Genomic DNA, 21,868 nt, shown 5'->3' with positions numbered 1-21,868 from the left:
TGACATTTGATCTGAGACCTGAATGATGAGAAGAAGCCAGCTGTGTAAAAATCTCTGGGAAGAAATTCCTGACAGACAAGTGTAAGTACCTTGATGTAGGAAAAACTTGGCATTTGGGGGCACTTGGCAAAGAATAGTGTGACTAGATCTTACATACGGGAGATGGTGATAGGAGGCAGCTGAGGCCAGATTTGTAGGTCCACTAGGGCTGGGGACGGTGGTGTGCTGGTCAGCGTTTAACAGTCAACTCTCTGACCATAGTTCTGAGATGAATGTTGGTTAACATTTTTCTTTTTATTGAAAGTGAAATCATGAAGACTGTCAGAACTTCACTCATTTTTTAAAATATTTGTGACTTTATTGAAATGATAGTTTTTAATGAGGATTATTTGCTCAATTTTTGTGCCTTTTACTATATAGCACCTATGCTTTTAAGTTTGATCTTCATTATTAGTATTTTGTCCATCATGTTCATAGGTGTAGACAATCAGGAAGGAAACGAAACAATAAATCAAGGCCTGACTTGTAGCTGCGCCAGTTTCTGTGGCATAACTAGTCACACTTTTAGCGACATGAGACCACTGAATGTGGTAAAGAGAGGGGATGCACGACTATATTGTGTCCAAAAAGAATTTTTTTCAATAAATACTTATTAACTACATACTATGGACCAAATGCTATTCTATATGCTGGGACCAAAGCAATGAACTAAACAAAAACTTTGCTGATGGTAGTAAGTGCTATAATAAAGAAAATAAAACAAGTTAGATTTAGAACCCGACCTTCAAATCACTGTTTCACAATGTGTTAAAACATGGTTTTAAAAAATAATAAAGCATATTTACATAGCTTCATTAGATAAGATGAGATGTACAATTTTTAAAGAAGTTTTACCATTAATAAAATTTATTCTTAAAACATTGCTTTCATCTTTTTTCCTCTATTTTTAATTTTGTGTTTTATAATACACATATTTGTATAAGAGTAGATATATAAAATGTATGCACATGAGAGGTGCTTACATTTTTTATAGCATGCAAGATAAAAAAAAATGTTTAAAGGCCATTGCTTTAAAGATTAGAAAAGTAACAAATGAGCCTTATAGATGCCCCTAGGAACATCTTTGCATTTTTAGTAGACCCCCTAACCTGATAGTAAGGAAGAATGTTTCTGTGTTGTATTAGGTCCAGCGGGAACTAAGTGACCATTACCATCACTGCAGTAGATTATGAAATACCAAATTAGATACCCTGAGTATGGTCCCCACTTAGGACCTCCTATTTACACCACAGGAGACATGAAGACCAGCTGGGAGACCCTTAAGCATTTCAAGGGATGTGTTCCCTAACAAGACAGACTCTAGGGCACGATCAGCAGTAACATGAAAGATTTAAGAGGGAAGTTTGATGACCTACCTCACCATCATAAATGCTTAACCCTAAATTGAGAAGTGCCATTATGAAAGAGAAGATTGAATTTGTCAAGCCTAGGACTCAGGTACCTACCCAAATGGCCCTGGAGGTTTACCAGCCTAGATCTCCAAAAACGAGAATACCAGCAGCAGCATGAGGACAGCCCAGTGAAAGGAATGGAGAATGCAACCTACCGGCAGATCCAGAACCATTAAAATACAACAGGCAACACTTCTTTCCAGGAAATCTTCCCTGACACTTCCCTTTCTACTGGGTTAAGTCCCAGGTACTCACCTTTGGTTTGGTAGGGAATTTAATAATAACCTTGAGCACTTTGCTGCACTCTTATCAGTATTAATCTTTTGTATTTGTGTCCCACACTAGAATGAGTTCCATTGTTTCTCTAATGCCTGACATTGCAGATGCTTAGACATTTACTGAAGGCATAAGTGAACTTCCTGTTGTCTTTTTTCCCCAATTGACCACATAATTGCCCTCAGCTCAACAAGAACAACTAAGAATCTAGTGCATTAATCTACACCATAATGTTTTTTGTTTCACCCAAGAAGCAATTTAAACATTTTAAAAGATTTGATCCCAAGGAGTTTCAGGCGTGAGAGTGGGGCCCTCGTGATGTAATTAGTGCCCTTGTAAGAAGGGACAGCAGAGAGTTTATTATCTCACATGGTAAAGTGGTAGCTGTCTACAAGCCAGGATGAGAGCACTCACCAGTACTCAACTATGCAGTTATCCTGATCTCAGAATTCCAGCCTCCAGAATTGTGAGGAAACAAGTTTGTTTGAGTCACGCAGTGTCTGTGATACTGTGTTATGGGAGCCCTAACTAACTAAGACGGTGAACAACTGGGATCATTTTAACATAATTCTCATAAGAAGTAAATCTGGAAAGGCTCTGTAGTGGGAACCAAAGGAATCTGGGTCTTGTTGAATACATCTACATTTATTAAATAGGCATTTTATAATTTGGTTTGAAATATGTAACTACAAGTCACAAATTGATGATTGGACTCTACCTTGTATAGGTTCTTCTGTCACCTTAGATTTTTTATTTCAGCTTTTGTGGAATTCTAGGACAGCACATCACTGAATATATACATTCTTGGAGGATTTTTCTTAAATACATTCTTGGAGGATTTTTCTTAAATAAAGGAGCCCAAGTAAGTCACTGATTATAATCTTAGAAGAATGATACTTTCTGTGTCTAGTCTTTTAACCCTTTGCAAAGATACAAAGAAAGATGTCCTCCATGAACTGCATAGTACTGTTACAGTATTTTGTAAATATTGAATCATAAGCAAAAACACATGTGTATAGTTCTAGGTTAAAAGAAACTCCAAGCAGCATTTTTGAAGGATGTAATAATCAAATGTTAGTCTTTCTACATGGCTTCCAAAGGTTTTATTATAAGTTAGAAATTTATAGAAGAGGGCAGCCATGGTGGTGCAGCAGTTTAGCACCGCCTGCAGCCCAGGGTGTGATCCTGGAGACCCGGGATCGAGTCCCACGTCGGGCTCCCTGCATGGAGCCTGCTTCTCCCTCTGCCTGTGTCTCTGCCTCTCTCTCTCTCTCTCTCTCTCTGTCTGTCTCTCATGAATAAATAAATAAAATCTTTTTAAAAAATTTTATAGAAGAGGCAGAGGGATTTTTTAATAAATATTTTAAAATAAATATTGATAATCTTATTGGAAAAACATTTCAAATAGTAAATTAAAGCTAATTCATAGTTGAATTTTTTGATGAGCTAAAGGAACTGGCATATTTTTAAGTCCCTCCAGGGTTCCAAGTTCTCATAGTAGGCTTTGCCTCACAACAGCCATGCTGGTGGACAGGATTAGGACAGAGTAGAAGAGGCCTGGACTCTGAATTCAATAGTCTTTTTTTTTAATGACTTTGTTTATTTGAAAGAGAGTAAGCATGAGCAGGGGGAGGAATAGATGGAGAGGGAGAACCAGACTCCACGCTGAGCATGGAGCCTGACTCAGGGAGTGGGGAGGGCAGGATCATGACCTGAGCCAAAGGCAGACACTTAACCAACTGAGCCACCCAGGTGCTCCTCGATAGGGCTTTAATATCACGTCTGCTGCTTAGCAATTGTACAACTGGAAGCAAATTTTTCTCAATATATGAAAAATGGGTGTTATGGACTGAATCATATTTCCCCAAAATTCACACACTGAAGCCCCAACTCCCAAAGTGACTGTATTTAGAGACAAGGCCTTTTAAGAGGTAGTTGAGGTCAAATGAGGTTATAGAATGAGGCCCTAATCGAGTATGACTGGCCTTCTCAATAAGAAGAGGGGAGCCTGGGTGGCTCAGTCAGTTAAATATCTGACTCTTGATTTTGCTCAGGTCATGATCTCAGGGTCCTGGCTCCACACTCAGTAGGGAGCTGACTTGGGATTCTCTCAATCCCTCTGCCTCTCCCCCTCACTCGTGTGAGTGCTCTTTCTCTCTAAAATAAATAATTTTTTTTGAAAAAGGGGAAAGAAAAAAAGGGGGGGAAAGAGACACAAGGGATGCATACACACAAAGAGCTCACATGGGGACAGTGAGAAGTCAGCCATCTACAAGCCAAAGAGACCTCAGAGAAGGCAAATCTGCCAACACTTTTGGACTTCTAGCCTCCAGAACAGTGAGAAAATAAATTTCTGTTGTTTAAGCCGCCCAGCCTGTGTATTTTGTTAGCACAGCCCTAGCAGACTGATACAATGGGTATAATACCACCACCTTATGGGAGTCAGGGATTACATGTGGCTAATGCAGTACTTGGCTCCTCGTAGGCACTCAATAAATAGAAGCCATTATTTGTAGCTCAGAAGGAGAAGAAAATGAAATAAAATTCACTTCTTCAGCAAGCAACTCAATGATTATTTAAAATCTATATGCCAATCACTTTGAATAAATACCTAATTTAATCTGAATAACAGTCCCATGTAAACCATCCTTATCTTGCACCCAAGGAAACTGAAGGAGAAAAAGTTTATGTAATTTGTCTGAAGTCACAGAGAGAGTAGCAGAATCAGGAACAGGGCTTTAAAATCGGTATTCTTTCTACTATGCCACGCCACCTACTAAAGCAGCTTCCTGGATGCCAAAAGGTTATTGATGAAAGAGACCCATTCTCAATGATTTCTGCAGCAGACACACAGCAAGGGGGTTGGCTTTTGTCGTAGGAATGTATTCCTGCCCACACACGGATGTTCACACCCACGTCAAGCTGGGCCACACAGATGCCTGCAGTCAGAGTCAAATATCTTTTCAAAAAAGACTTTTTAATCTGCTCAAGCACTTGAACCAAAAATTCACTTTATACTCCAGAGCTCTGTGCCAGCCAAAGACACACGGCCAATTTGGCCGAAGGAATGGTAAGGGCATGTGTTAACAATCAGTGTGGCCTTTCTTTGCAGTGCCTGGTTTGAGGACAATGGCCTGTAGACAGATAGCTTGACCAGGGTAAGGTAACAACAAAATTGAACCCTGATTGGCCACATGGATGGGTTCTCACACGTGAAATCATCTTGTATTCTACTTTAGCCAAGGAAGAGTATCAAGCGAAATAATTATATTGTGCATATAGTTGCTCCTAAATGTTCTTCCCAGTAATAGCCAATGCGATTATGTTTTAAGACCACTCCTGATTAATGTGGAAAGCTCATAGTTAGTAAAGGTGATTTTCTTTTTTGCCACAGCATGGCAGTTATGTTTAAAATTTTAATTTTTAAGACTATTCTTTAGAACAGTTTTAGGTTTACAATGAAAATGAGAGGGAAGGACAGATTTCCCACCTACCCCTGTCCCCACACATGCAAAGCCTCCCCCAATACTAACATCTCCCACCAAAATAGTACATTTGTTGCAAGGATGAACCTACACTGACCTATCATCATCACCCAGAGTCCGCAGTTGACCTTAGGGTTCCCTCATGGTAGTGTACATTCTGATGGGTTCAGGCAAGTGCATAATGACACATATCCATCATTATAATATACAGAGTATTCTCACTGCACTAAAATCCACTGTGCTCTGCTTATTCATCTCCTCCTGGCAACCACTGATGTCTTGTCTCCATAGTTTTGTTTCAATTACACTTAAATTTAAAAGAAAGACTAGGGATCCCTGGGTGGCGCAGCGGTTTGGCGCCTGCCTTTGGCCCAGGGCGTGATCCTGGAGACCCGGGATCAAATCCCACATCAGGCTCCCGGTGCATGGAGCCTGCTTCTCCCTCTGCCTGTGTCTCTGCCTCTCTCTCTCTCTCTCTCTCTCTCTCTCTGTGACTATCATAAATAAATAAAAATTAAAAAAAAAGACTATAAAGCAGCCCTTTTATGCTAACTGAAACTGAGCTTACAATTTATGGAAAAGCCATTTCTCAACATTGGCCATGAGTCACTCAAGTGGGGTTTCATCACACTGTTCTGATTTTGTACATTTGAGATTTTTCCATAATAAAAAGTTTTTTAAAATAGGATTGACAAAAAAAAAATAAGATTGACAGTAAAAACATGATTTATGCCCTAATTCTAATGTGAATGTTATAGACTCAAATTTTGAAAAAACTTCTAACATAGGGATAAAATTACTTATGTATCTCTACTTATGAAATCAAGGGCTGATGAAGGATGGATGACTACTACCAAATATTTTGGGTGTTTCTCAAACTTACCTTAATAAGATCAACAGTGGGACACTGGGGTGGCTCAGTGGTTGAGTATCTGCATCAGGCTCCCCATAGGGAGCCTGCTTCTCCCTCTACCTATGTCAATGCCCCTCTCTCTGTGTGTCTCTGATGAAAAAGTAAATAGAAGATCATCAGTAATACAGCAGTACACCCAGAATCCCTTTGGCTCCCTGTGCAAGTGTGGCAGATGCTGTCAGTATACCGTGACCTATCCTCTTCGAGCCTACCACTTCAAGGGCTTGCCACCTTGTTTCCAAAGTCCAACCTTCATGACTCTGCTAGACCTTCTCTCTTCTTTAGAGACCATTCTGCCTACGTTAACTAGGGGTAGACCTCAAGTCGTAGAGAATCAATGCTCCCTGTAAGCATGCCCCTCATCCACTGCCTGAAGGGAACTTATGAATAAACATCCTTTCTTTTTCTTCAGATTACTTAGTTCTGAGGCTCTTTTAGATTTTCTCCCAGAGTGCCCCCGCTGAGATATAACATTGATTTTCCAAAGTGGCAACTTGCTGGAGAACATATCCTTTATTAGTTTCCTTCTTTTTCCTGTCTCGTCCCACTTCCCTACTAGTGTTCCCGGAATCACCTATCAAATATGCTTCTTGTACCTGAATCCTGGTCTCAGGATCTACTTCTGTGAGAATTCAAACTAAGACACAAGATACCAAGTTGAGAGACCTAGGCTTCAACCTGAAGAAAAATTTCATGAAGGATTTTGAAAAGATGTCCTATAAATGAAGGCAGTGTTTGGCTTAATACGAATTTTTCCCCCTTTCCAAAAATCATGGAGTAGGTTATACTTGAATCTACCCTGTGCAGCTGCTGTAAACAGCTTGGTAAGGACTGGGGCCCATGACCCCAATATTTAGGTAAAAGTCTAAAGATTTTTTTTAAGATTTACTTATTTTAGCGAGAGAGAGAGACAGCATGTGAGCATGGGGAGGGGCAGAGGGAGAGGGAGAAAATCTCAAGCAGACTCCCACCTAAGTGTGAAGCCTGACACAGGGCTCAATCTTACAACCCCGAGATCATGACCTGCATCAAAATCATGAGTCAAAAGCTTCACTGACTGAGCTACCCAGGCGCCCCTAAGAAATCTTGAGATAAGGGGTATTTTATGATATTAAAAAAAAAGCCTAAGACAATTGATCAAATGGATTGCAGTGGATGGAATTACATAATCCCAACTAAAAGTCTGCCAGCTGAATAAATGTTCACAGTGAGAATTGTGAGACAGATTAAATTGGAAGTTTGGTTGGCAACCCTGTTATTAGAGAAGAATCAAAGTAAAATGCTAGATATGATGAGATTCCATATTAATGTGAAACTTTTTTTTTAACTTTTTTAATCTACATTTTTAGTTAAAATTTTAGCCAGTATCATTTGTAAATTCACAAGCAAGTGTTATCAGAAATGCCAAAGTCCGTGTATGAGCTTTTTGACTTTTGACTGCCATCTAATTTTAATATGAATGAAAACCTTGTATTTACCATTTATCCCAATTTTATTTACCTTAAGGTATTTTGGATGTTATAAAGAAAGGAATCCAGTAGGACTCCCAGGTTTCTCATTTAACTACCTGGATTGACAATGATCAATAAACAGAATAGGGAGTAAGTGATAAAGATAGGATTTGGCTGCATAATATTCCATAGTATGCATATACCACATCTTATTTATTCATCTATTGATGGACTCTTAGGTTGCTTCCATATATTGGCTATTGTAAGTAATGCTGCAATAAACATAGAAGTACATATATCCTCTCAGATAAGTATTTTTGCTTTTTTGGGGTAAATACCCAGTAGAGGAATTATTGGATCATATATTTCTATTTTTAAGTTTTTGAAGAACATTGGTTGTACCAATTTGCATTCCCACCCACAGTGTATTAGGGTTCCTTTTTCTCCACATCCTTACCAACACTTGTTATTTCTTATATTTTTTATTTTAGCCATTCTGACAGGTGTCAGGTGATATCTCATTGTGCTTTGGATTTGCATTTCCCTGATGATTAGTGATGCTAAGCATTTTTTTTCATGTGAGTTTTTGGCCATCTGCATGTCTTCTTTGGAAAATTGTCTAGTCAGGTCCTTTGCCCATTTTTAATTTTTTTTTTTTTTTTTTTGGTGTGTGGGTTGTTGAGTTTTATAAATTCATTATCTATTTTGGATATTAACCCCTTATTGGATATATCATTTGCAAACATCTTCTCCCATTCAGTAGGTTGCCTTTTTGTCTTACTGATGGTTCCCTTCACCAGGGAAAACCTTTTGAGTTTGGTGTAGTCCCCATAGTTTTTTTTTTTTTCCTTCACTTTTGATTCTGTAGAAATATTACACAGCCATGAAAAAGGATGCTATTGTACCATATAAGACAACAGGGACAGACCTGGAGGGTATTATGCTAAGTAAAATAAGTCAAATACCGTATGATTTCACTAATATGTGGAATTTAAAATGAAAGAACAAACAAACGAAGAACATAAAAACTATAAACATAGGACAAACTGATGGTTGCCGAAAGGGAGAGGGATGAAGTTATGGGGAAAATGGGTGAAGGGGATTAGGCGATACGGGCTTTTAGTTATGGAATGAATAAGTCATGAGAATAAAAGGCACAGAATAAGAAATACAGTCAATGATACAGCATTGTATGGTGACAGATGGTAGCTACACTTGTGAACATAGCATAATGTTTAAACTTGTTGAATCACTATGTTGTATACCTGAAACTAATGTAACATTGTGTGTTAATTACGCTTAAATTATTTTTTAAAAAAGAAAAAAATACATGTGGTTTTTTGAAAGAGATAATGACAGATTAAGACATCTGTGGACCATGGAGGTGGTGATGTCTGTTAGGTGATGAGTGCAATGTCCTATGCATGGTTTACTAGAGCTAACCTAGGGGTGCCTGGGTGGCTCAAGTTAGTTAGTTGGGCATCTGCCTTTGGCTTGGGTGATCCCAGAGTCCTGGGATCAAGCCCCATGTCAGGCTTCCTGCTCAGCAGGGAGTCTGCTTCTCCTCCCTCTGCCCTGCTTTCTCTCTCTCACTCATGCATATGCTCTCTCTCTCAAATATTTATCAAATAAATAAAATCTTTTAAAAAACAAACAAAAACAAGAGCTAACCTATCTGTTCACTGCTTTGTTCTCAAGCCACTTCCTCATCACAGACTATGCCTTCAGCAACGTCTGACACTCTTGGCTCTGGGCTTACACTGGCTGTTCCCTCTGACTGAAACACCATTTGTTCCCTTCCCCCTTCATCACACAGACATCTCATGTTTGGACACCTTCCACGACAGAGCATTCACAGCTCCACTCTTTCTGCTGTGACTGTGGCATTAACTCTCAGTTTCCTGAGATAATGGTGCTAATATAAGAACACCTCACAGGATTATTAAGATTATACATTTAAAGCACTTAAAACAGCATGGCATATAAAGTATTCTCCAGGTCTTTGCTATTACTAGTAGTTGCTGTCTTATAAGATTTACTTATTATCCTCTGTTCATTTTTTTTTTAATTTGTTGTAATAACAGTCTTGCCAAATAGTGATTTAAAACAATGAATGTTCTGGTCTTTTCTAAATCTTATCACAAACAACAGTAATAATTTTTGCCAGGCTTTTTTCTCCCTTCTTTTGAAAATTTAAGTCAGTTTTTTTGTTTTTTGTTTTTTTTTTACCTGTGGATTGCTGTAATCTATATACTGCCAATTTTTTATGCCTGTGTTGCATCTCATTGTTTTAAGAATTTCCTGATACTTGAGCATATGTATTATCTCTAATTTTTTATTATTTTGATCAGGCCTATTGACAAGCTTTTTCCTATGAATTAATTGCTTGAGAGTTTTCTGAAAAGTGAAATTTAAATTAAAATTTATTTTTATACCTTTTATGAATTTCTCCAAATGTTCTCTAAATATTTTTATAGTCTATTATAACCATAGATAAAAATTAACAATTATATAAGTGCTAAATAAGAAATTTAAGAATTTCTGTGTAATTAACTGTTCTTTATAAATTTTGAATATGAATTATACCAAAGAGTTAGCTAAAAATAGCACCTTGGTGGCAAAGAGCAAGGGAGCTTGAAGTTTAACTTTTTCTAACAAATATGAATTATTATAATTTTAAAAACTGGCTTGGCAATATATTAAGCTCTAGGCCTACTTAAACGTAAATTAAATCAATCTTTTAACTTTTTATTGTAGTAGGTATACTTTATGAGAAAAACAACCCATTAATAAGGTTGTTAAATGAAATTGATGATTTCTTTTCAATGCAACATCTTCCCCTTTCATATTTTAGCACGTTTAAATGCTAAAATGCTTTATAGCATAATTATAACTATTATAAATGTCAAAGAAATTTAAGAGTTTATTCACAATGACTCAAACATTCTTTTTTAACAACTTTTGACTTAGATCATAGAAAATTCTGTACTATCCACTGCACTGGTTACTTGAGAAGCTGGCCTCCAAATATTGTTGGACTGGAAGAAGAAAGGGACAATAAGAAAAACAGTAGTAATTTTACCTGCCTTGTTGCCATTGGAAGATTACATCCATATATTGTCCCACAGAACAGTGGAGAGATTAAAGTGAAGCCAACTGAATTTATAACCCGGTTTGCAATGAATGGAAAATTTGTCTATGTGGACCAAAGGTGAACATTTATATGCCATAATGATTAGAGTTCAATGGGGTACTTAAGGCTATTAAAGATGTGCTTTGTAGCCCTGCTAGATAAAAACTGGAATATATTTTAGCCAGTGGTGCAGAAACTGAGCATGGTCTGTGGCTACAATTTTATTAGTGAATGGTTGAAAGAGCATTCTCTGGACTGGGTGGGTGTCCATTCTATTTTGTACCTTAATCTGGGTCTAGGATAGCCAAAGGAAGCCCAGTGATGCATATGGGTTACTCATCCCCCTGTCCACTTTCCTACTATCCCTGACCCTGACTATTGGTATGGGGCCAATAGTACTCTGGAAGGGAATGCATTCACCAATCTGAAGTTTATTTTCAATTTTAACACCAGGGCAACAGCAATTTTAGGATATCTGCCTCAGGAACTTCTGGGAACTTCTTGTTATGAATATTTTCATCAGGATGACCATAGTAATTTGACTGATAAGCACAAAGCAGGTATGTATTCAGTGGGGTAATTTTCTGGTATTTTTTAATTACAGCTTCTACTCATGTCTCATTCCTGTGAAATCTGAAACTTGAATTAATCCTCAGGTGATTGATTTATATAGTTGTAGACCATTATGCTAATTACCACCTTCTCCTGTTAAGTTCTACAGAGCAAAGAGAAAATATTTACAGATTCATACAAGTTCAGAAAGAAAGACGGCTCTTTTGTAACTTTAAAAAGCCAGTGGTTTAGTTTCACAAATCCTTGGACCAAAGAACTGGAATATATTGTGTCTGTCAACACTTTAGTTTTGTAAGTAATTTTTTATGTTGTTAAGACCTTTATGTTAACTTCAAATGAGTGTCTTTTCTCATCTTGCTAAACCATTAAAGTTGTATGATCATCTGGTTTTGTAACTTGAGGACATTTTTTTTTGGCAATTAATTTACTGTTCAGTGATGTTACTTCTCATAATCTGAAATTATGAAAATTACTTCTCATAATTTTCCCTTTTGTAATACATTTCTTTTTGCTTGGTACAAAATGTGATAGTAAATACATTCACTCAAGCTATTCCTTCCTACTCTTCATGGCCTTGCCTTGTCCCTCCACTAAATGATGAAGTTGTAGCTTTAAACTATATATTTTTGTAAGAAATTATTTTGTCCTGCACGTCATTTTTACATGCACATCTTCTAAGCCTGGGGTACTAGAAGTGATTGTTTGGGAATATCTGGCTATGACTGTGTCAGCCAGCCTAGAAGAAGCGCCAACTTTTCCTGATTTGCTTAATAGGATAACATAGCCCATTCTAAGTTGTTTTTTCCTGTAAGTTTTTCTTCATGATTGTTGTAAGGTTGCATCCAGCAAATTCTATTTCCTAATCTACTATATTTAGTTTTTTTTAAAAGGCCCCCAAAGCTTAGTATCTCTAACAGTATCCCCTGTTATTCATTCCAATAATCCTTGCCTTCTTATCATTAGTATACAGAGTTTGTTACTGTGAGAAAATGTACCTTACAGAGTAATAGGGCATTGGGCAAAAGCCCGGGTACTTAGCATATCAATACTTTGATCTCTTGTGATGATATTAACAACGTGTATATATACAACAAAAAGGCCAAGAACTGATAAATACACAGGGCTTTAATGTAGTGACCTTAATAATTTCCTTTACTTAAGAAAAATCACCTATGGTATTTCTTAATTTTAGGGGACATAGTGAGATGAGAGAAGTATCATTACTTCCTTGCAGTTCTCAATCATCAGAAGGTAAGCTTAGTTTTAAAGGATAGAGATTTATTACTAGGATTGTTGCTATTATTACCATCTTTTTCTGTTTGGAGAAGGAAACATTTCAAGGTAAAACTGCAAAAACTTCTATAGCTTAAGTTATCCTTTTCAGAATTTCTACAATACTTTGATCATACTTCCATTATAATCTTACATCGTATCACAATAGTTGTTTGCTCAACTGGCCTGCCACTAGACTGATTGCTTCAAGAGTAGGAATGGTATTTTATCCATTATCTACCCCTAGCAGCCTCCATAGTTCTTTGTAGTTTGTGTTATTCAATACACATCTGTTGGGCAAGTTAATGAAAAGCATTAAGAGGAAGTTTTTGCTTATCTTGGTTTTCCACCATAGAAACATTTTAATGCATTACTTGTACAAATAAAAATAGAAATATTCAGGAATATTAAAAATAAAGCAGTATTGCTCTAGCTTTAGTATGGAGATTACAATGGGAATGAAATATCTATACTCAAGGATTACAAGTTATGATTGTACCCTCAGTGATGTTCTATACATTTGATTCCTATCATTCTTTATACATAGCTTAAACCATCATGAGTTATGTTTGTAATGCAAGCATGAATGGCTGTAACATTTTAGGATGTAGCTATTTCTCTTAAAGAGGGAAACAGGAAATATATTTGAGTTGAAATAAAAAATATTAACCAAAGTTATATATATATATATGTTTTAAAAGTCTTCAATTGAATTTTTCCTTTTGTTGTTATTATTTAGAATCCTCTAAACAGTCTTGTATTAGTGTGCCTGGAATGTCTGCTGGAATAGTACTTGGTGCTGGTAGTATTGGAACAGATATTGTAAATGAAGTCCTAGATTTACAAAGGTAATGTTTTATTGGTCCAAATATTTTCACAAGTTAAATTATTATATTTATAAAACCAACATTTAAAAATCAGGAAGTTTCCTGTGTGTAAACAGTAACTAGTTCAATAATATAATGGAAGAGAAGATCATTTTTCTAGAAGTAACAATGAAGTATTTAGACATGAACTTTACAAGTGTTCAGAATTATATGAAAACAAATTTTTAATGCTACAAAAGTTCACAAAAGATGACTTGAATAACTTTCTGGATAGTTGTTTTTTCAATGGGAAGACCACTACTGTAAGGATGCTAGTGTTTGTTAAGCTAATCTATGAATTCAATGTGGATCCAGTCAAAATGGCATCTTGCATATGTTTTTAGTATTCAACAAATATTACTAAACATATCGAGGAAAATTCTAAAAACCAAAAGAGATTAACCCTAATTGATATTAAAATATATTGTAAAGTTTTAGTCACTAAAACATATCAGTACAATCCACAAATAGATTAATGGGAAAAAACATATTTCAGAAATATTCCCAAACATATATGGGAATTTTATTATATGGTAAAAGTGGCATTTCAAATCAGTGAGGGGAAATAGATTAAACAACTAAGAGCATTATAATAACTCTATAACCAATGGGGGGGGGAACGGAAAGCTGAACACCAACTTTATTCTTTATATTAAAATAAATTTCAGATAAACCAAAGAGTTCAAAGTAAAATTTAAAAACTATAGAAGTATTTCAAGAACAGAGATATGAACTCTTATAATCTTAGTTTGGAAAGTCCTTTCTGGGATGCCTGGGTGATTCAGCAGCTAAGCTGATCAGCCCAGGGCGTTACCCTTGAGTCCCACATCGGGCACCCTACATGGAGCCTGCTTCTTTCTCTGCCTATGTCTCTGCGTGCCTCTCTCTCTCTCTCTCATGAATAAATAAAATCTTTAAAAAAAAAAAAGTCCTTTCTAAGCATCATAAAAAATCCAGAATTCATAAAGAAAAAAGTTGATAAATTATATAAAAACTGAAAACTTAAGTGTAATAGCCATTATGACAAAGGTAAAATAATAAATTGCAGGAAATATATGTTTCATATGCTAAAATGAACTTAATATATCTTACTATATGAAGTTTTATAAAAGAATAAACTATTTAAACTTTATAAATTTTATAATTTTATTAGCTTTTATTTATATTAAACTTTATATAGGATATAAAGTTATTAAGTAATTTTTTAAAAGAACCCAATAAAAAGAGAATAGAATAGAAAAAATTGTAAATGGTACTGAGCCTTCAACAGTTGCTCAACCCCCACCGAGTATTGTATATAAGTGGTGAATCACTGAATCCTACTCTAGAAACCAATATTACACTGTATGTTAACCTCCTAAAATTAAAACAAAAACAAAAAACAATTACTCAACCCTACTCACAGTTACAAATATATACAGCTGACCCTTGAACAACATGGGAGTTGAGGACATAATCCACTCCTCCAAATATCTTCATATAACTTCTAAAATTTAAATACTAATAGTCTACTGTTGACTAGAAGTCTTACCAATAACGTAGATAGTAAATTAACACATATTTTGTAATGTATTATATATATAGTCTTACAATAAAGTAAGCTAGAGAAAATTCATAAGGAAAAGATTCTGTTCCAAGATTGTGACATAAGAAGACCCTGAATTCATCTCTGCCACACAAACACACACACCAAATCTATACCTATTTATAGAGCAGTTTCTCCTAAAGAAGAACTAAAGGCTGACTGAACAGCTTCTGTACAATTGAAGATATAGAGACTACAGAAAGAATAGCAAGAAAGATACAGACACGGTAACAAAGGGAATCCCTACCCTTGACACTGCAAACAGCAGTGGGAAGAGATCATGCTGAGGGACTAGAAGCAGATTTGTCTGCCATGGGGCATACACAAATAAGCCACCATTTAGAAGAGCAACTAGAATCTACAGGAACTAGCCTTGAACTTTGTCCAATAGCAAGGGAGCTCCTGGAACTCCAGGTCAGAGGGGCTAGCTGCCACAGCTTATAGTCCCCCTCCACCTAGAGAGTGTGGATGGGAGCAGGGTCCCAGCATCTAGGATGCAGCATCCTAGACTGGCCTGTTTCTTCAGTGAGCTTCATGCCCCTAGCCCACACCAGCCCTGCTGTCCCAGCAAGGTGGTCTCAGTATAGCACATACCAGGTCAGTGTTCACTACAGCTCCAGCTGTCTTGCAAAGGTGATACAGGTACAAAGTACCCTAGAATATTCCAGGCCTGAACCACTTCACTTCCACATGACCTCTGGTGCAGAGCACTCTGGGACCACCTGGCTCATGCCTGCATTAGCTCCAGATGCTCCATCAGGGTGCTTCTCTTCACAATGTGCTCCAGAACCCTCAGGCTCAGCCCTGCCTAATTTCCAGCCATTCTGCCAAGCTTCTCTCTATGTGGAGAGCCCCAGAAACCCCCAGTTTATACTGCCTCATCTCTGCTGTCCTGCCAGGGCACCCTCTGTGCAAACAGCACTGGGACTCTACTGACCTGTGACCACTTCAGCTCCAGCTCCCACCAGGGCAGCCCTAGCATAGAGTACCCTGGGATCCCCATCCATGCCACCCCAGGTCTAGCCAGTCAGCAAAAGTTATCAGGTTCTTAGTCTACATAGAGGACAACCTTACACAAGCCCATTTCCTCAAGTTTAGGAGAAGTAGCTATTCCACTTAATTCATGGAAACAAAAACATTAAGTCAGTCAAAATGAGGAGAAAGAAATATGCACCAAATAAAACAAGACAAAACCCTAGGAAAAAATAAATAGAGATAGCCAATCTATCTGATAAAGAATTCAAAGTATTGGTCACAAAGTTACTCACTGGATTAGAGAGAAGAGTGGATGAACTTAGAATTTCAACAAATCGGGATCCCTGGGTGGCGCAGCGGTTTGGCGCCTGCCTTTGGCCCAGGGCGCGATCCTGGAGACCCGGGATCGAACCCCACATCAGGCTCCCGGTGCATGGAGCCTGCTTCTCCCTCTGTCTGTGTCTCTGCCTCTCTTTCTCTCTCTGTGACTATCATAAATAAATAAAAATTAAAAAAAAAAGAATTTCAACAAATCGATAGAAAATATTAAAATAATCAGGATTGAAGAATACAGTGACTGAAATGAAAAATACAAAAGAGGGAATCAATATACATTAGCATATACAGAAGAATGGATCACTAATTTTGAAGACCAGATAATGGAAAGCATCCAAGCTGAACGGCAAAAAGAAAAGATTTTAAAAATAAGGATGGGTTGGGAAACCTGGGTGGCTCAGTGGTTGAGCATCTGCCTTTGGCTCAGGGCATGATCCTGGAGGCCCAGGATCGAGTCCCACATCAGTCTCCCTGCATGGAGCCTGTTTCTTCCTCTGCCTGTCTCTGCCTCTCTCTGTGTCTCTCATGAATGAATGGGTAAAATTGTTAAAAAAAAAAAAATGACGGGTTAAGACAATATCAAGTGAACAAATATTTGTATCATAAGAATCCCAGAAGAAGAAGAGAGAGAGAAGTGGGCAGAAAACTTATTTGAAGACACAGTAACTGAAAACTTCCCTAGCCTGGGGAAGCAAACAGACACCCAGGTTAAGGAGGCAAACAAACAAAAATCCTCAAACAAGATAAACCCAAGGAAGTCCACAGCATGACTTCAGTTTTTGAAGTATCTTCAGTTTTTGACAATTATTAAGAGGATTTTAAAAGCAGCAGAGAGTGGCAACTAGAAATGTATAAGGGAAATCCATTAAACTATCAGCTGATTTTTCAGCAGAAAATTTCCAGGCCAGAAGAGAGTGGTTGGGTATATTCAAAGGGCTGAAAGGAAAAAATCTACAACTAAGAATATTCTACCCAGCAAGATTATCATTAAGAATTAAGGAGAGAGGGGCAGTAGGGTGGCTCAGTCGTTGAGCATCTGCCTTTGGCTCAAGTTGTAATCCTAGGGTCCTGGGATTGAGTCCTGTATCAGGCTTCCCAAGCAGGGAGCCTGCTTCTTTCCCTGCCTCTGCCTCTCTTTATGTTTCTCATGAGTAAATAATTAAAATCTTTAAAAAAATAATTAAGGAGAAATAAGAGTTCCCCAAATACAAGTTAAAAGATTTCACCACCACTAAACTGGCCTTACTTGAAACGTTAAAGAGAATTCTTTGATCAGAAAAGGCTATAAGTAGAAAATTATGAAAGGAAAAATTTTCACTGGTTAAAAAATATACACAATGAGGGTCATAGATCAACCACTTATAAAGCTAGTATGATGGTTAAACAAAAGTAATAAAATCAGTTATAGCAACAAAAATTAAGATATATAAAATTAAAAAGTATAAAATATGCTTTGGGATTTTCCATATATAGAGTATCATGTCATCTGTGAAGAGTGAGAGTTTGACTTCTTTGCTGATTTGGATGTCTTTTATTTCTTTTTGTTTTCTGATTGTTGAGGTTAGGACTATGTTGAACAATAGTGGTAAGGGTGGACATCTTTGTCAGGTTCCTGACCTTAGGGGAAAAGCTCTCAGGATTTCCCCATTAAGAACGATATTCACGGTAGGCTTCTCATATTTGGCTTTTATGATATTGAGGTATATTCCCTCCATCCCTATACTGTTAAGAGTTTTAATCAAGAAAGGATGCTGTACTTTGTCAGATGCTTCTTCTGCATCTATTGAGAGGATCATATGGTATTTGTTTTTTCTTTTATTACTCTAATGTATCACATTGATTGATTTGCAGATGTTGAACCAGCCTTGCAGCCCAGGAATAAATCCCACTTGGTCATGATGAAGAATCCTTTTAATGTACTGTTAGATCCTATTGGCTAGTACATTGGTGAGAATTTTTGCACCTGTGTTCATTAGGGATATTGATCTCTAATTCTCTTTTTGGTGGGGACTTTGTCTGGTTTTGGGATCAAGGTAATGCTGGGCTCATACAAAGAGTTTGGAAGTTTTCCTTCCATTTCTATTTTTGAAACAGCTTGAGAAGAATAGGTATTACCTTTTCTTTAAGTGTTTGGTGGAGGGCAGCCTGGGTGGCTCAGCAGTTTAGCACCACCTTCAGCCCAGGGCCTGATCCTGGAGACCCGAGATCGAGTCCCATGTCAGGCTCCCTGCATGGAGCCTGTTCCTCCCTCTGCCTGTGTCTCTGTGCCTCTCTCTCTCTCTCTCTCTCTCTCTCTCTCTTTCTCTGTGTGTGTGTGTGTGTCTCATGAATAAATAAATAAAATCTTTAAAAGAAGTCTTTAAAAAAATAAATAAATGTTTGGTAGAATTCTGCTAGAAAGCCATCCAGCCCTGGACTCCTTTTTGTTGGGAGATTTTTGATCACTTCTTCTGTTTTCTTGCTGGTTATGGGTCTGTGCAGGTTTTCTATTTCTTCCTGTTTCAGTTTTGGTAGTTTATATGTCTCTAGGAATGCATCCATTTCTTCCAGATTGCTTAATTTGTTGATATTGCTCATAATATGTTCTTATAATTGTTGATTGTGATCTCTCCTCTTTCATTCATTATTCTATTTATTTGAATCCTTTCTCTTTTCTTTTTGGTAAGTTTTAAAGCAGCTCAGGACAAGAGGTCAATAACCTACAAGGGTATTGTAACCTATCCACAGAGACCTGGCTGGACAGAAAGGATATATTCAGGGTGCTAAATGAGAAAACCATGCAGCCAAGAATACTTATCCAACTAAGATGTCATTGAAAATATAAAGAGAGATAAAAAGCTTCCAGAATAACAGATACTAAAAGAATTTGTGACCACCAAACCAGTCCTACAGGAAATATGAAAAGATATCCTTTAAGCCAAGAGAGAGCCCAAAAGTAACAGACCAGAAAGGAATAGAGAAAATATTCAGAAACAGTGACCTTACAGGTAATACAATGGGTGCTAAGTTCATATCTTTCAATAGTTACTCAATGTAAATGGGCTAAATGCTCCAATCAAAAGACACAGGGTTATCAGATTGGATAAAAAAAAGCAAGAACCATTGAAACACTGTCTGCAAGAGACTCATTTTAGCTTCAAAGACACCTTCAGATTGAAAGTGAGGGAGGGGGATCCCTGGGTGACTCAGTGGTTTGGCCCCTGCCTTTGGCCCAGGGTGTGATCCTGGTGTCCCGGGATCAGGTCCCACATCGGGCTCCTGGCGTGGAGCCTGCTTCTCCCTCTTCCTGTGTCTCTGCCTCTCTCTTTCTCTCTCTGTGTCTATCATGAATAAATAAATCTTTAAAAAAAAAGTGAGGGAGGTGGAAAACCATTTATCATACTAATGGACATCAAAAGAAAGCTGAGGTAGCAATCTTTATATCAGACAAATTAGATTTTAAACCATAGGCTGTAATAAGAGATGAAGAAGGATACTATATCTTAATTAAAGGGTCTATCCAACAAGATCTAATAATTGTAAATTTTTATGTCCTAACATGGGAGTGGCCAGTTATATAAGCCAATTAATAACAAAATTAAATAAGCACATTGATAATAATACAATAGTAGGGGACTTTAACACCCCACTCACTGCAATGTATAGATAATCTAAGCAGAAGATCAACAAGGAAACAAAGGCTTTGAATGACACACTGGACCAGATGGACTTCACAGATATATTTAGAACATTCTATCCTAAAGCAACAGAATACACATTCTTCCCAAGTGCACGAAGAACATTCTCCAGAATAGATTACATGCTGGGTCACAAATCAGATCTCAGTCAGTACAAAAAGACTGGGATCATTCCATGCATATTTCCAGACCACAATGCTTTGAAACTGGAACTCAATCATAAGAGGAAATTTGGAAAGAATTCAAATTCATGGAGGTTAAAGAGCATCCTACTAAAGCATGAATGGGCCAACCAGGAAATTTAATTTTATTTTTTTAATTCATGGAAACAGGGCAGCCCAGGTGGCTCAGCGATTTACCACCACTTTCAGCCCAGGGCCTGATCCTGGAGACCCAGGATCGAGGCCCACATCAGGCTCCCTGTGTGGAGCCTGCTTCTCCCTCTGCCTGTGTCTCTGCCTCTCTCTCTCTCTCTCTCTCTCTCTCTCACTCTCTCTCTCTCTCTCTCTCTCTCTGCCTCTCATGAATAAATAAATAAAATCTTTTTTAAAAATTTCATGGAAACAAATGAAAATGAAAACACAACTGTTCAAAACCTTTGGGATGCAGCAAAGGCAGTCCTAAGAGGGAAGTATATAGCAATACAGGCCTTTCTCAAGAAACAAGAAAGGTCTCAGATACACAACCCTACTTTACCCCTAAAGGCACTAGAGAAAGAACAGGAAATAAAGCCTAAATCCAGCAGGAGAATAGAAATAATGGAGATTAAAGCAGAAATCAATGAAATAGAAACCAAAAGAACAGTAAAACAGATCAACAACACTAAGAGCCTGGTTCTTTGAAAGATTAATAAGATTGATAAACCCCTGGCCAGACTTAGCAACAGCAGTTCTAAGAAGGAAGTTTACAGTGATACAGGCCTACCTCAAGAAACAAGAAAAATCTCAAACAATGTAACCTTCCATATAAAGGAGCCAAAAAAGAAGGACAAAATGCAAAGTTAGTATAAGAAAAGAAATAATAAAAGCCAGTGTGGAAATAAATGAAATAGAGACTTAAAAGATCAGTGGAACTAAGAATTGGTTCTTTAGAAAGATAAACAAAATTGATAAACCATTAGCCAGACTCAACAAAAAAGAGAGGTCTCAAAATTAAAAATAAAACAGAAGTTGCAACCTACACTGCAGAGGATTATAAGAAACTACTGTGAAAAATTATATGCCAATAAACTGAATAGCCTAGAAGAAATAGATAAATTCCCAGAAACATACAGTCTTACAAACTGAATCAGGAAGAAATAGAAAATCTGGACAGATCCATTACTAGTAATAAAATGGAATCGTGATCATCAAAATCTCAACAAATAAAAGTCCAAGACCAGATGGATTCACAGGTGAATTCTACCAAATGTTTAAAGAATTGTTAATACCTACTCCCTTCAAGCTATTCCAAAAAAATAGAAAAGAACGTTTCCCAGTTTATTCTATGAGGCTGGCATTACACTCATACCAAAGCAAAACAAGACAGACATTATAAAAAAACAAAACAAAACCCTATATAGCAGTATCTCTGATAAACATAGATGCAGAAATCCTCAGAAAAGAATTAGCAAACCAGATTCAAAAATGCATTAAAAGGATCATTGAGCATGATCAAGTGGGATTTATTCCAGATGTAGGGATAGCTCAATATTTGCAAATCGATGAATTTGATACACCACAATAACAAAATGAATATGGAAATCACATGATCATCTTAATAGATACAGATAAAGCATTTGGGAAAAGTCAACATCCATTTATGCAAAAAAAAAAAAATCCAACAAAGTGGGTTTAGAAGGTACATACCTCAACATAAATAAAAGCCATATATGAA

General features: G+C 37.2%; 1 protein-coding gene across 5 annotated transcripts in view; it reads left to right on the top strand.

Annotated features, from left to right (window-relative positions):
• ARNTL2 (aryl hydrocarbon receptor nuclear translocator like 2) overlaps positions 1–21,868 on the top strand; it is a 123,496-nt gene that overhangs the window by 88,438 nt on the left and 13,190 nt on the right. For 4 of the 5 annotated variants that reach the window (XR_004809870.2, XM_049102584.1, XM_035707402.2 and 1 more), the window contains 5 exons: positions 10,547–10,787; positions 11,163–11,269; positions 11,423–11,573; positions 12,475–12,533; positions 13,294–13,402. Coding sequence is in view for 3 of the 5 variants with exons in the window: in XM_049102584.1 (XP_048958541.1) it covers positions 10,547–10,787; positions 11,163–11,269; positions 11,423–11,573; positions 12,475–12,533; positions 13,294–13,402 (667 nt within the window). In the remaining 2 variants the exon portion in view is untranslated. Of the gene's footprint in view, positions 1–10,546; positions 10,788–11,162; positions 11,270–11,422; positions 11,574–12,474; positions 12,534–13,293; positions 13,403–18,167; positions 18,264–21,868 lie in introns of all 5 variants that reach the window. The other variant, XR_007406424.1, reaches the window with a different exon arrangement.

Source organism: Canis lupus, chromosome 27 (genome assembly GCF_003254725.2).
Source record: "Canis lupus dingo isolate Sandy chromosome 27, ASM325472v2, whole genome shotgun sequence".
Taxonomy (NCBI): Eukaryota; Metazoa; Chordata; class Mammalia; order Carnivora; family Canidae; genus Canis; species Canis lupus.
This window is presented reverse-complemented; position numbering and strand designations above follow the sequence as displayed.